Source organism: Bombus pascuorum, chromosome 4 (assembly GCF_905332965.1).
Source record: "Bombus pascuorum chromosome 4, iyBomPasc1.1, whole genome shotgun sequence".
NCBI lineage: Eukaryota > Metazoa > Arthropoda > Insecta > Hymenoptera > Apidae > Bombus > Bombus pascuorum.
This window is the reverse complement of record NC_083491.1, coordinates 1,393,543-1,409,776: the sequence shown is the minus strand read 5'-3', so window position 1 is coordinate 1,409,776 and position 16,234 is coordinate 1,393,543. Positions and strand designations below refer to the sequence as shown.

General features: G+C 33.7%; 1 protein-coding gene across 3 annotated transcripts in view; it reads right to left on the bottom strand.

Moving 5' to 3' along the window:
• The window catches only part of LOC132906400 (receptor-type tyrosine-protein phosphatase kappa), a 130,129-nt gene that overhangs the window by 91,378 nt on the left and 22,517 nt on the right, over positions 1–16,234 (bottom strand). For 2 of the 3 annotated variants that reach the window (XM_060958559.1, XM_060958561.1), the window contains exon 3: positions 10,970–11,237. In XM_060958559.1, the coding sequence (XP_060814542.1) occupies positions 10,970–11,234 (265 nt within the window). In that variant the 5' untranslated portion in view covers positions 11,235–11,237. Of the gene's footprint in view, positions 1–10,969; positions 11,238–13,019; positions 13,132–16,234 lie in introns of those variants that run through there. The other variant, XM_060958560.1, reaches the window with a different exon arrangement.

Genomic DNA, 16,234 nt, shown 5'->3' with positions numbered 1-16,234 from the left:
GGTATGCGAATACTTTTTGTAGCCACTGTATATTCAAACTGTATTTAACGTTTAGATATTTTTAGACTTAGATACTCGAGTGATTAAACAAGGCTGGGGTACTTGTAAAATTCGATACTTAGAAGTCATCTACCGAAGTATCTAAGTATTGAAACGTTCGAGTACTCTGTAACCGGGAACTTAAATGTTAAAATTTTTAAGTACTTGCACATACTATGAGTGCACGTTATAAATACCACGGTACTTGCGAGCAATTGGCTACTTGAATGCCCCGGTATTTCACTTCTAATACTTCGAGTGCTATGAAATTATAACACAAAGCGGAGAAAAAATCTCAATGCAAGAATTTTCTTATTCTAGAACTTAGTTTTTAAAAGTCTAGAATAATAAATAATAAAACTAGTCCGTGTTGGAAAAAAGAACGAACAAGAAACCTTATAACCGAAATACATGGTCATAATTCTCGTTGAAATTAAGAACAGGCAACAGAATTTCCAAAATAAATAGAACGAGGTGTAAAATGGAAATATCTGCTCTAGATTTGAGGCAAGCAAGGCAGACACGCGGGTGTGCAAGTGGACGAACGAATGAATAATGAAAAAAGGAACGAATTAAAAGCTAACAAAGTATTGATCGTGATGAATCCACGAATTTTAGAATGTCGACATAGTTACATGTATATATATGTACGTACGAAACCCAAACTATTACCTTGCTCATCCATTTCCGGTGCATAAACGCTTCGATCATGCACAGAATGCATCATTTATCCGACCGTGAAATCTATCAAAATTTTTCTCGTGCGCGACAATGTTAAATAAATTACTCACCCACATTAGCATCTCTATCAAACGCTGGCAAAATCAAAATATTATTTAAATTTCACATATATAATTTTTTTTCGAAATAAGGGAAATTGTTGGAAGAATGGAAAGAAATTACACTTTTTGAAAAAATTCGATAATTTGATCGTCAAATATTAAGTAATATTTAAATATATCGATGATTTAATAGGTAGAGAAAGGAAATCCAAATAATTCTCTTCGCCCTGTTATTGCTTGCTATGCTGTGTCTGCTCTACTGGTACCAAAGTATAACGAGATTGTACAATAGCTACGTTACAGATTAATAAATATCTATTATATCGTAATATTTCGTGCGATACTGATAAAAGAATTTCCTTCCTTTCAATACAAACAGGATACAAAGAAATGATTCAACAATGATTTTAAAGGCAAGAAGGTGGAGAGCGTAGGAGGGAGAGGAACAGGTAACTTTAAGAATAGAAATTGAAGCCCAAGTGGATTAACCCGGATACCGACCAGACACATCCATCGTTCGTTGCTATTCAAAATAAACCTTGGACGGATGATAGGATCAAACTGCGATCCATTTGAAAGAATTTACATATCTCAATGGTCGACAAAAAAAAAACATCGACAAATTACTCCAACAATTGCGATAGAACGACTGTAATCGCGTTCCTTGCGCAATAACGGTCAATATTTTACATATTCTACGAGATTTCTTTCTTAAGTTGTTCGTACAGACGAAGAATTGAATTATTTTATCGTGCGAACATTTTAGAAACAAGACATTGGCAAAAATCGTGGAAAATTGATTTTTAACGATAAACGTGATATACGTGTTTGACGAGGAAGATTTTTATTCTTTTTAATTGAATGAAATTTATTTCCTGAAAAAAAGGTACAGTAATTTGTAAATAATCCATAAGATACTTTGTTCGCCAAGAAAGATAGTAAAGAGAAATGATCGCTCGTTTGAACAAATATTTTCTTTCTACAGAATTTTAATTTTTAATGAAAATATATGTGTTAAATACGTATTACGCGAATTATAATTTTTTTCAGTAACAAAACTTTCTCTTTTTCGAAGAAACGAAAATACCGTGGATTGAATTCACGATATGCCGTTTTTACGTGACGTGACGAATATTTATAGAGGATCGGAAAGTACGGTAATATTCCATTAAGTTAATTTTCACGAGACGCAGACGAAAATTTAGACGTTAATGCGAGTTTTGCATGAGAAGAACGAGCCCAGTAATCCATCGGTAGTTCGTTCGATTTTATTTGAAATACGGTATTTCCATTGGTTAATTGATTAATATTTTTCACCTGTACATCGTTATTATTAATTTATATTTATTATTATCTACATTCAATTTTATAAAAGAATCAAAAAGCAAAAGTGAGGTGAAAAATAAAAATCAGATTTGCGAAATATTTGAAATTGAATGATACAAAGTAGGAAATGATTTTGTCAAGAAATTATTCGACGATATCGAGACTAAGAAAATTTGATATTTTCACGAAAGAGTGAAAGAATATGGCACAAAATATTAAATTATAACAATTTCAATTTTTAGAAAGTATCGCTAATTGTTGGATTAAAATACTAATTATTTTTAATCGATCGATATTACATATTTTCAATTGCTGCGTGATCTAAGATTTTTGTATCGCAAGTCGACTTTCAAAACCAATTGTGTCAGGAGAAAACTTTGCAACTTTTCCTGCACATATTTCGTGACTGTTGGCGTACGCCATTCTGACAGCAATGAAGTTTACAATTTGCATTCTGTGCCATGACGTTGTAATTGAATCTGAATCACGTTGAGCTTACGTGGAAGCGCGATCTAAAAGCAGGCCAGTGGTGGCGAAATTTTCAAAGAAACTCCACATCACTGCAAATCTTTTTCTCATCGAGAAGAAGCTGCATTTTCTCTATAGAAATTCGTTTTACCTACATGGAAATTCAGAGATGCAAAGATACACGGGAAACGTATAATACGCAAAGATATTCAAAATATCCAAAGTATAACTCCTCGTTGTAACATTTAGCGAGAGAAATATCTGTTTAAAGCATTTGACGCAGCGGTTCGTACTACGTTTCAAATAATGAAACTCGTTCTGGCTCTGTGATCAAGGCTAAAGGTAGAGAACTTGCGAAAAATTTAAAGTTGCACGAGGAGGTATTTCGCTTTTTGCGATGGACGAACGAATATCGAAGAAGAAGAAGAAGAGAGAAAGAACGCAACAGGAAGCAGTGAAATGCAAAGTAGAACGAGTATCACATGCAAGAGAAGCCGTCAATTAGGTCGTCGAATGGGGTCGCAACACAGTGTGTAAGTACAGTTTTCCTCGGATAAATCATTTTCTGTTAAAAAGAACACGGCGAGAAAGAAGGTGAAATCACGAACGAGCCACGTTCGCAAATACGAACACGCGGTAAATTTCGAAGAAGCGGAAAGAGGGAAAAAAGGGATCCTTTAATTTTAGAACACGAACGTCAGTTTTGTGGCGTGAAAAGTACGCGCCTGTCGAAGTGAAGAGTCTAGGATATTTGACGATTAATTTATGCATCCGATTCCGTAACGTTCGAGCATCGATGAAGATAAGTTTGTTTTGTAAGATCATTTTTAACTGTTGCGAAATTTTCCATCTTTGTGTTTAACGAATTTAGTAAAAACGATTTCTTCCGTGATCTTCGTGTTATGCGCACTTCGAGTATTTGCGAATCTGCAGATTTTCCATAAATACACGAATAAATCCGCAGACTACGTATGACGAATTTTTAAAAAAAGACACGGTGATCTGGTATCGAGAACGTGTTCGTGGAAAGTACCCAACGACAGAGTTGCCGAGGCAGACTCTGCGTATGCAAAGCAATCAGATTTCACGCAGCCGTAGAAATTCGAATTCAACTTTTCGTTAGGAAGTTACAATGCTAAATATGTTTGTATCCAGCAGCCGCCTGCCACCGCAACCAGGTAACTACGTAATGCATACTGAACGGTACGTATGCGTCTCGAAATGAAATACGACGTTATAAAGCACTCCGGTAGGAGAAACAGGCGTGTCAGAAACCTAATATAGTTGTATCTCGGCAGAACGCAATAATCGGTGTTTCACGTCCACGTACAACGATCTTTTATTCGAAGAATGCTTATTATCAGGAAAATATGAAGTTTGAGATGAATTAGGAAATCTATGAGGAGGACTTAACGAGTGAGAGGGTAGTAAATATTTTGTTAGATTTATTAAAGTTATAGAGACAAGCTTGCAATTGTTTTCAAAATCTGTCCAATTTTCTACCTACATTTGTATATTAAATTTTCCATTAACTTTGTTACTGAAAATGTAAAATTAGTTCTTCGTATTCGCAACAACAGCTGCCGTAGATATTATTTTTCAATGTGGCGGAACAGAATACAAATATTACAAGTAATTATAAACGCCATAACGAATTCGTAATACGTTTACTATATGAAAAGAGTAAAAAATTTATTATAAAGTTATTATAAATCTATTTATCTTTGATTTGAAATTTTCAAATAGGTTGAAAATAAGAATATAAATAATCACTTATAACTTATCAGGAATTTATGATAAACTTTTTACTCGAACTTTTCCTATGTAGTCAAGTACTATATAAATTCCTATAACCTTACACTTAACTATGTTAGGTTGTCTTTCTTTCGCAAAGTGTTTTTTACAACAGTGCATCTTCGTACAAACGTGAAGCCAAGTCTGTGAAATGTCACGGTGTTTATCTTAACATAACGAAATAGATCGTAATTCGACAAAATAATATAAAACAAGAAACGTTGTGCGTCTATTATTTCCTCATAAAACGAAAGAAACTTTTCGGACAACCTAATATCTATAGCGCACACTGCTAACATTATTCGATATTGCTACTTCACAGTAACATTAACTACGAGTGCCAACGTTAGTCCGCAATTATATCTTATTCATCTTCGATTTCTACCACCGTGAACGTAATCTTCTGCTACGGTACAAGGAGATTGTATAGGGAGATCCTTGCGACGACTCACTCAATATATGATTTTTCAATGTGACGGAATAGAATACAAATATTACAAGTAATTATAAACGCCATAACGAATTCATGATACATTTATTATATAAAAAGAGCAGGAAAAAGCTATATGAAAAGAGTAAGAAATTTATTAGAAAGTTATTAATCTATTCATCTTCGATACGTCGTTATGTGAACTGAATAGAAAAGTTTCAAATAGGTTGGAAATAAGAATATAAATAATCACTTATAATTTAATAGAAATTTATGATAAACTTTTTACTCGAATCTTTCCTATGTAGTCGAGTATTAGTCCGAAATGTTTCTTTCGTTTTATAAGGAAATAATAGACGCACAATGTTTTTTGTTTTATATTAGTTTATTGAATTATGTACGAACATAATAATAAAAATAGAACGAAATGGATCGCACCTAATTCAATAAAATAATATAAAACAGAAATTGTTGTTCATCTATTATCACCTTATGAAACGAAAGAAACTTTTCGGACAACCTAATACTATACAAATTTCTATACCCTTACACTTAACTATGATATATCTATAGCGCACACTGTTAACATCGTCCGATATCTTGATTTCTACCACCATGAACGTAATCTTCTGCTACGGTATAAGGAGATTGTATAGGGAAATCCTTGCGACGACTCACTCAGTATATGATTTTTCAATGTGGCGGAATAAAGTACAAATATTACAAGTAATTATAAACGCCATAACGAATTCATGATACATTTATTATATAAAAAGAGCAGGAAAAAGCTATATGAAAAGAGTAAGAAATTTATTAGAAAGTTATTAATCTATTCATCTTCGATACGTCGTTATGTGAATAGAATGGAAAATTTTCAAATAGTTTGGAAATAAGAACAGCATAAACAATCACTTCTAATTTATCACAAATTTATGATAAACTTTTCACTCGAACTTTTCCTATGTAGTCAAATACTATACAAATTTCTATAACCTTACACTCAACTATGATATATCTATAGCGCACACTGCTAACATCGTTCGATATTTTGATTTCTACCACCATGAACGTAATCTTCTGCTACGGTATAAGGAGATTGTATAGGGAAATCCTTGCGACGACTCACTCAGTATATGATTTTTCAATGTGGCGGAATAAAGTACAAATATTACAAGTAATTATAAACGCCATAACGAATTCATGATACATTTATTATATAAAAAGAGCAGGAAAAAGCTATATGAAAAGAGTAAGAGATTTATTAGAAAGTTATTAATCTATTCATCTTCGATACGTCGTTATGTGAATTGAATAGAAAATTTTCAAATAGTTTGGAAATAAGAATAGCATAAACAATCACTTCTAATTTATCACAAATTTATGATAAACTTTTCACTCGAACTTTTCCTATGTAGCCAAGTACTATACAAATTTCTATAACCTTACACTCAACTATGATATATCTATAGCGTACACTGCTAACATCGTTCTATATTGCTACTTCACAGTAACATCAACTACGAGTGCCAACGTTAATCCGCAATTATATCTTATTCATCTTCGATTTCTACCACCGTGAACGTAATCTTCTGCTACGGCACAAGGAGATTGTATAGGGAGATCCTTGCGACGACTCACTCAGTATACGATTTGTACGCTTTATTGATCCAGCCGATTAAATCAAAGGATTCGAAGGCAATTTACGATGGCTGTTTGCGACAGCAAGTATTTGGAATTCGCTTTTCCAACGTAGACCAAAACAAACGTGATAAAACACGGGACTTATGCCTCGGCTTAACTCTTTCGATTCGCTAATCTCCGAATTCCGTTTCGACCAACCCAACCACCCACTCGTTTTCTATTATTCTCTCGCGTTGTTGGACATTCTACCGGGCTTGTTAACTTGGAATTGCTACGATTTTTCATAGATACAACACGACGAATTTGTAAAGATTCGACGAAGAAATTTGTAGAAGTTGGTCGAAAATAACGAACGAATAACAACGTGATGACGTGAATTCAGTTATAATTCTTGGATTCCAAGTTTGTGGAAACGATTTGTTGAAAGTCAAGATTATTTTTTATCCTGACTATTTTTATAGAAAAATATCGCGTATATTTTCTTATATCTGTTTCCTTCGAATGAAGATATTTAATTCCAACATTATATTTCTCTACGTTCATTTCCTTCGAATTGAAACACTGAAATACTACATTTTACATGTACATTTTTATAATACCGAAGATATTTAATAAATATTATTTGTCTCTGTATAAGCTTTTTCTATAAACGTTACTCTTACAGAAAATTTTACTACGAGCACGTTTTCGGAATTTATTCATTTATTTCAGTGTAACTATACGAAGAAAAAGAAAGAAAAGAATAACAAAAGATCGACGATATCGTACAATTCGCTTCGAACTTTGAACTTCGTTCGAAAAACTGGCGCAATTTCGTTTGTTACATCAATTAGAGCTACGAATTCCCTCGAAAAGAAAAGAAAAGACGAAAAAATGAAAAAGAGACGACACGTATAGCAGTTTTGATTTTGGGAAAAGAAAAGCAATAACATTCCCTGTGAAACAGCCTGTAATCCGGAATAAAAAATTAAATCCTCGCTGGGATTCGAAGGCGTTGGCTATTTGTAGCGGTGTTACGCTGAAATCCCTGCAAGTGCGAGCTATCTGGTGTATCGGTGGAAGGCTTAGAAATAAATTTAAGAGCTCGAGATTCGAGAACGTCGTACGTCGCCACTCGCAATAGGATATCGCTTTTCTAAACGGATATTTATTGCCACCACCTTTATTGACAGTTAATAGCGTGACACAGGAAGAAGAAATCTCCAAGATCGACTATGATTTACAGTTTTCTGAAGTAATCCTGGTTTTCGATCGTTGATCCATCGTTTTCTTCGTATCGCCAATCAGAATTATCATCTATGTTTATGTCTTTTTTATCGTAACGAATTAATTATTAAATTTCGTGCAAAAGTAACAAATTGTACTCGATCGTGATAAAAGTTCTTCCATACGTGAGCGAACAGAACGTGAATTGAAATGGAATAGAATTTAATAAAATTGTGTAAGATGAAAAATCGAGGAACGTCAAGATTGGGACGTTCGAGAAGGATGATAATTCGCATCCAGTTTTCTTTAGCGTGGATTTCGTGCGCGTTGCATTTTCACGTGGTGGACAGGAACGTTGTATGAAATGAAACGTGAAAAACGAGAAGGCTAGAGGAGCTGGGCTAAAAGCATCTAAAACGCTTGGAAAAGCCCCGGTGAAGTGGCGTGCTTGATCGAATCAAGTTACAGATCTTCTTTACCTCGCGCCCAATACTCGTAACGAAGAAAAAGAAATCCTTTCAGAACTTTATAAAGTTCCGCTCTCTTCGCAGTCCGTTTCCATTCACGCCGACGCGATGGTAAATTCCCATATAACAAATCGAACTTGTTAAGACCACAGTACGAAATTCGTCGTATCTCCTCTTTTGTCATATCCTTTCGATTCGTAGCTTGTTAATCTTACGGAATCCTTTCGGCTGATATCAATTTCTAAACGTCCATCGTATTTTATTTTCTTAGAGAATCTTTCGATCTATACGAATTTTCGAAGATTATTTTCTCCAAACGAACGAATCGTTTAATTGCGTTAATACTTTTCGAATAAAGGTCCCAACGTTTTATCATAAATACTTTATAATTCAGTCGATTATTATTAAATCAAAGGAACTATTGTAATTGTCCATTAATACTTTTCAAATAAAGGTCCCAAGCTTTATCATAAATACTTTATAATTTAGTTGATTATTATTTAATCAAAGAAACTATTGTAATTGTCCATTAATACTTTTAAAATAAAGGTCCCAAGCTTTATCATAAATACTTTACAATTTAGTTGATTATTATTTAATCAAAGAAACTATTGTAATTGTCCATTAATACTTTTCTAATAAAGATCCCAAGCTTTATCATAAATACTTTATAATTTAGTTGTTTATTATTTAATCAAAGAAACTATTGTAATTGTCCATTAATACTTTTCAAATAAAGGTCCCAAGCTTTATCATAAATACTTTATAATTCAGTTGATTATTATTAAATCAAAGAAACTATTGTAATTGTCCATTAATACTTTTCTAATAAAGGTCCCAACGTTTTATCATAAATACTTTATAATTTAGTTGATTATTATTTAATCAAAAACTATTGTAATTGTCCGTTAATACTTTTCAAATAAAGGTTCCAAGCTTTATCATAAATACTTTATAACTCAGTTGATTATTATTTAATCAAAAACTATTGTAATTGTCCATTAATACTTTTCTAATAAAGATCCCAAGCTTTATCATAAATACTTTATAATTTAGTTGTTTATTATTTAATCAAAGAAACTATTGTAATTGTCCATTAATACTTTTCAAATAAAGGTCCCAAGCTTTATCATAAATATTTTATAATTTAGTTGATTATTATTAAATCAAAGAAACTATTGTAATCGTCCATTAATTTATGCAACCACCTATTTTTTACTTTTCTATAATCATCTATTCGTAATCGTAATAATGTAGGTTTGACCAATATTTGTCACTAAAATTAGCCCGTCATCGTTAGAAATTATTAAGATAATTTATTCGTATCGAAACGCAATAATTTCTACCGATAATCTAATCAACTGTGTAACGTTTTATAAAGAAACAATAAGAGAACGTATCTACGGGGGAAAACCATAATCGTGAGGGAAAATAGAAATTAATAAAGTTTGGATAGCAAACATTTATCATCCGTCAAGTGTTAGTACAAGAACATAAAGTACTTATACACGTGGAGCGGCTTTTATTATCGCAAAATGATCTTATGCGCAGCATAGTTGAGTTATTTCATCGTCTCGGACAAGCATGGCCCATAAACGCATCGTAAACTTTCAATCTCGTTGTATAACGAGATGTCAGCTTCCTCGAAGGGAAGTAAGAAATTAAACATACTCATATCCTGTTGCGAACTTGAATAAAAATAAATTATATCCATCATTGGATCCAGCTAATGCTTTGAGAACACATCGATATGCATCGAACAAATTCTCTGAAATTCTTACAATCCACAGAAAATTCTTTAAAATCCACTGAAAATATTTTTACACGGTCGAGCAAAAATTCTTCAAATTCAAAATACTAGCAATTCAAACGACGAGTTAACTCGTCCTCCTCGGTTAACAGCTCGAGTTCCATTTCTTTAACTATATTCCAAGATATAAATTTAAATATAAATTTGCATCAACATTTGCACTGTATATTATTTCAAACACAGCGGCTACTAAAAGATATTTGTAAACGTCTTTATCTTCCAACGAAGCGTTCTCCTCTTAAGTTTTAAATTTTTTATTCTTAGAATTTCGTACTTAATTATGAAAACGGCCAAGTCCAGAACCTAAAAGACATTTGATTACCTCCTATTTTGCATTACGTCCATTTACGTTACAACAATCTGAAACCATCTTTGGTTGCGTCGTTAGACGGAATTCAGTTCACGCGTCAATCGCAAAACTTCAAATACCTCGAGACGAAAAATATATCACTTCGTCTATAAGACGCTACATTCTGTTCGGATTTGTATGCTACGAAAGCGTAGGCGTTACGAGATTCTAACTAGTAAAAGCATGGAGAATAAAAAATATAAAAAGTATTTTCTGAGGTCAAATTTAAAGTTACAGGTTGTGGGTCTAACGTTAAGTTCGAGACACGTTAAGCTTGACGGTTGGCAAAGTAGACCATAAATAAATGTCAAGAGAAATGTAACTGAATAAATGTTCCATTTTACATTACAATTTTACATTACAAAGTAATGTAAAGTGCCAGGAGGGCTATGGAAAAATAAAAGATACTAAGCAACATTAAATTGTTGTAACCGTATAAAAATACCACTGAATCATACGAAATTTACTATAACATCTAATTCACTAGTACGTAAATACAATGATAAATGTAGGAACGTGTAGATGTACAAATATCTTTTGTATCCATCGTGTAAGAGATAATTGCGCAGAATCAGAAACGTTGTAGCGTCGATTGGCTCGATTTATTTTATACAAGCGAATTTTATCGAACAGTAGGAGAATCACAGAAGGACTTACCGAAGGAGATGAGGCCGCTGTTCAGCATCGACAGCTTAATCTGGCTGGGAATGGAAGCGAGGCTGTGGCCAGGATTAAGATGACGTTTCCTCGGTGGTTTTTCCGGCGCTCTGGGCGCGCTTCTGCTTCTGTGATGATGATGGTGCTTCCTGTGCGAATGCGAATGAGAACCGGCAGCGGTCGAGGTGGCACCGGTACGATCTGAACCGACGCTACTTAAACCGAGGACGCCACCGCCGGTCGACTGCGTTCGCAGCGACGACATTTTCTGTAAAAACAAATGGAATTGCGCTTGTTACTAAACTGTATCGACGTACAGTGACTCGAGAGACATTGTTTCAACGTTTATCGTAGACAATTTTTAAGAATGTACCATATACCTACGTAGACTTACTGACAAAAATTAAGAAACGTTAATTATCGGTCGAATCGATATCTTTTATCTGTAATTTCCAAGCCATTTCCATCAGTTATATAGTTTTTAACTTTAAGTCTATAGTTATATAGTTTTACCAATTTGTAAAGGATTTGTGTGTAGAGGAAGGTTGGTCGGTGAGGTTTAACGACGAGATTGCTCGTTGTCGAAACCGTCGTATATATTTAAAAATAATTAAATAAATCAATGTACAGACAATACTCGCCGAGACGCTGTACAATGTATAAGTCGTAAAATAGGATCGCTAATGACTCGTTAATTAGATCGCTAATTATTTCACAATGTCTATTGACTTTTATTAATAAACGTATTATACGAAACTTTTCGAAATTTCATCGATGTCGTAATGAGACACGAGTATCGTGATTAATATTGGCAAAATTGGAAACCGTGTAAGATATATAGAAGTCACAACACGTACGTTTAGTAAAGAGTTGGCATTGATTCGTAACGTTTCTCAAAGATGTTTAACGTGAAATTTAATAAAAATCTTTTCTTATTGAAGTCACAACAGAGTGAATTCTATTTATTTAATTATAATTATAATTATGTATTCTATTGTTATTCTGCTATTGAGTGTACCTATGTTGGGGATGAACCTATTTCTATGTATAATAAAATATATAATGAATTAATAATATGAAAAGGTGATAGTTAGAATAGGATTTTAATTTTCAATTAATACTAGACAATAACTCGTAAGAGTTGACTTTCTCCGCATTGAAATGGTAAACGTTCTTAATAAACTGTGTCATAGCTACGCAGTAAACGGTTACACGAACGATGTACGTATACTATAATGAAAACAATTGCGAGAATGACAACAAACGTGAAGCAATGCTATCGACGACGCGACGCAACGCGACGTATTTAAGAAAAAATACAGTCGATCGTATTTATGTACATATTTTCCTAGCAAAGGTTCTTAGGCTAAATTTGCTCATCGCGTAAAATGAGAAAATTAGCATATTCTCTTACGTTATAAATTTTATGCTACCTCTCGAACGATACTCCTTTATATTTCATTTTTTTTACATTTATATGTAGAATGCATAAAAGCTGAACAACTACGTTGCATAAAATTTAACAGTATCGTGGTAAATCTAAGAGTATATTTTAATACAACCTTATATTTTTCATTGCGTGGATTTTTAATTTTAAACGCGAAGAATTAAAGTACTAGTATGATACGTCGTAACATTAATATTATTATCCACGTTTATCGCAGTACTAGTATTATTACACTGACTCGTTTACTTTCACTGGACGGAAAATAATTCGATTATGTCAAAAGTTATAAAACCATACAAAACGTTGCGTAAAATATCGTTACATAATTTTAACAAACAAAAGAATAATTCAATTACTAAATTCTCCCAAGTTCCGAATTAAAATATAAATTACTATTAGGCAAAATCTAATTATCGTTATGTATTGCTAATGTCATTATCTATCGATGCATTTATTTTCAATAAATACAAAATAATCCAATTATTTTAAGCCGGTAAAATTTTCAACGAAGGGAGAAATTTAAAATCCTTTTGATCTATCTCAATCATCGTTAAATTCTACGTACTATGAGCATATGCAGAAACGATCGAATCGTGAGGGTACCTGAGGGAACTGGTGCGAGTGTCGAGAGATTGGAAGTTGTAGGACAGGCAGAAGCGTAGTAGCTCGCGGTACGACGGCTCGCGAGATTCTAAGACTCGAAAACTACTCTAGCGTCGCATCAAACACTCTAATTTCCCCCTCCAACATAATTTCCCAGGGTCGCTTCAGGGGGAACAAGGGGACATGGAAGAGGAATTTTTGGCGCGTTTCTTGAATGAAACGTACGTTCCATGACTATCTCCGTAGTAAACTAGAGTAACTGACCTACGATCACCAGTTTCCTCCCTGGTGTTTGACATTTCCGAAAATTTACGACGCATCGGATAAACGTAGATTTTTGTAGAAATCTGCCTCATCGTTTATACTTCACGCTATGAATTTGTATTATTATTACAAGCAACAATCCGGATTTCCTCTTAATTCTTCGTTCGCTTGTCGAATATATTAAGCTTTAACGTTTATATTTAATCTCTTGACGTCGTGTGTATATAAAATAATTATATAATGATTCCTATTTGGGGATCATGGTCGATGCTATGAAATATATGTACCTGCGTATATATCGTTTGAAAAGATCAATTCGCACATTTGCTTTAACAGACGATGCTATAGGAAGATCATGTTTGTAAAATAGGTATTTTAGAATATATATTTCCTGACAGAAGAAACAGGAGAATACCGTTTGATTATTATCATCGTGATTTCACTATTATGATGAATATTATACGAGTATCGAGTTATTTTACAGTATACATTACCAAAATATCCCAATTCTCAGTTTCCCGTTTTATGATTTCCAAATGAAAACCACAGCATCTAGTAATTTAAAGTAACGCTATATAGAAGCTTTCAAGCAAAAATTTCTATTGTAAAGAATGACAAAGGATCGTCGACGATCGCGTTTTCACATGTAAGCTCGAAGAACACGGTCGCACGACGCACGCGTGAAAAGCCTGTTCTTTGCCGTATTCCGTTTGCCAATTAGCCGACCCTGTTGTCTCTATTCTCTGCCACTTCGCGCGGTTGTTCAAACTCAGCCTCATAGTCAGTCGGACACGGTGCTCCTCTAGTTTTAGATCAGCCAGGCTGCAGTTGGAAATCGACCGCGAAATTTAAGGATCCCGCGTTCAGCGGCACGTATCAAGCTGAGATCATGGTGTCGGTTGATCGAGGAATACAATAAGACATTCAGACCAAAATACGCTACCAAGACCGAGAACTTTTGGGTGAAGGTTCGTGTACCGGGTGTGCTGATCGATTCGTCGACTTTCTTTATAATGTAAGAATCTTTCATTAGGTATACGTGACATACGCAGGGATGTTTAAAATTCGTAATGCTCGGTATTAATTCAAATTAATTTAATCTTCTACTTTTGTAGTATATTTTTCTGTTGGTCATTACTTCTCTGTAAAAATTTCTTCGAATAGTCGAGTGTTTCAAGTAGTCGAGTGTATTAGTTTTACGATACGAACGAAAGTGGGCCACGTTGAAGAAGACGCGTTACGTTACTTCGATTCTAGTAACAAGGGAATCGAGAAAAATCTAATTTACGCTTAATCGCAAAACGATAAAAAGCTGTATTTTTCTAATGAATCTTTTTTACCGAGTAAAATATTTATATTATTTCTCGAGCTTCTTAATTTGCATTTTAGAGATGCACAGTGGCTTCCATTATTATTCGGACGATCTTTAAAACGGACCAACTTTTTTCAAATTGAATCGAACGACTCGAGATCTTTTGAAAAGAATTTTGAAACAATTACGATTAGTCGGAGTCGCAAAGAAAAGAGTGAGGATCGCTTTTTGAAACTTTGTTATCCTTACATTGTTATGTAATGAAAATTTGAGCTTGATTTTGAAGAATCATCAAAGTCTATTTTCTATAAATTTGTTACATTAATATTCTTCTATTTTGAAATACAGGAAATATTTTCCTTTGTTTCGTTTCTCGATTTCGGGTCTTGCATCGGGGATTGAAATTGAAATGTTTGTTTGGAAATATAAATTGCCGTTACTGACACGAATGGAACAATTTTTCGACAGTTGTTCGAAATTTTTTGATTAACACTGAGCTCTGACTGAATGCGAAATTTCTGGTTTATTGATTCTAGTTGTAAGTCAGTGCTGAAATTATTCTTCCATAATACGTTATTCTATATATTTGGTACTTGATTTTAGATTATACGTACGAAATATGTCACGTTATACGAACATCAAACGCTTTGCTATACTTTAATGCTTACTATATTCTTTTACGTAAAATATCATGAACCAATAGCCGAAATATCAATCTTGCAAATGACAGTAAATAAAGGAATTGTAAGTAATAGATAGAATAATAAATGGGACAAAATATAACACTGACAAGTTTCGTAAAAATTCCTCAACGCCAGCGTGAAAGCGCTTCTTCACCTTCGTTTCGTCGTCCATAGAATAAATTAATTACCAGCGATCGAACGATAATTACGAGCCAATGTAAAATCGATTCGTACTTGATTTATGAACAATTGGTACGCTACATACGGTTTCATAATTATAATCCGACGAAAATCGATTCTTCCACCCATTTCTTCTTTTTATCCTAGTACAATATTAACGGAGAATTTTCACGCGTGAAATGAAAGCATTGCCACGAATAACTCGATCGTGTTCCTCTCGCGGCTGTCCGTGTCGTTCGTGCACACTTTTTAAAAATTCAAACGTACCTTTCGTTCAAAGATACATTGTATTGCACGCAGTGTAAATTTAGCCTGCTAATACACAGATTTTCCTGTCTTTCCTCGAATTATACCGTACCAAAAATATCCCTAGGATAGTTGCGTAACGCACGATGACTGTACGTGCAAGAATCGCGATAATCTCTTGTTATACAATGACGTTACACTTCATCTGTATCGTTTCGTATTTTTGTATTCCTATCTCTCGAGCTTACAATTCTACTGTATTATATATACATACGGTCTTGAAATTTCGTAAAAAAATAATGAGCTTGACAAAACACGCACCCTTATGACCTTGAATTTTTTTCATACGATAATAAGTTAGGAGGTATTTAAATCGTGCCATTCGACCAAGCCACCCTGTATACAACGGTTCACAAAAGTATTCGAAGCTTTTACGAATATATTACACGCTATGTAAATTTCTTGTTTTATCCAGGTTCTACGGTTTCATGAAGTTTAAAAAATCTGAAATATTTCTGGCACTGTGGTAA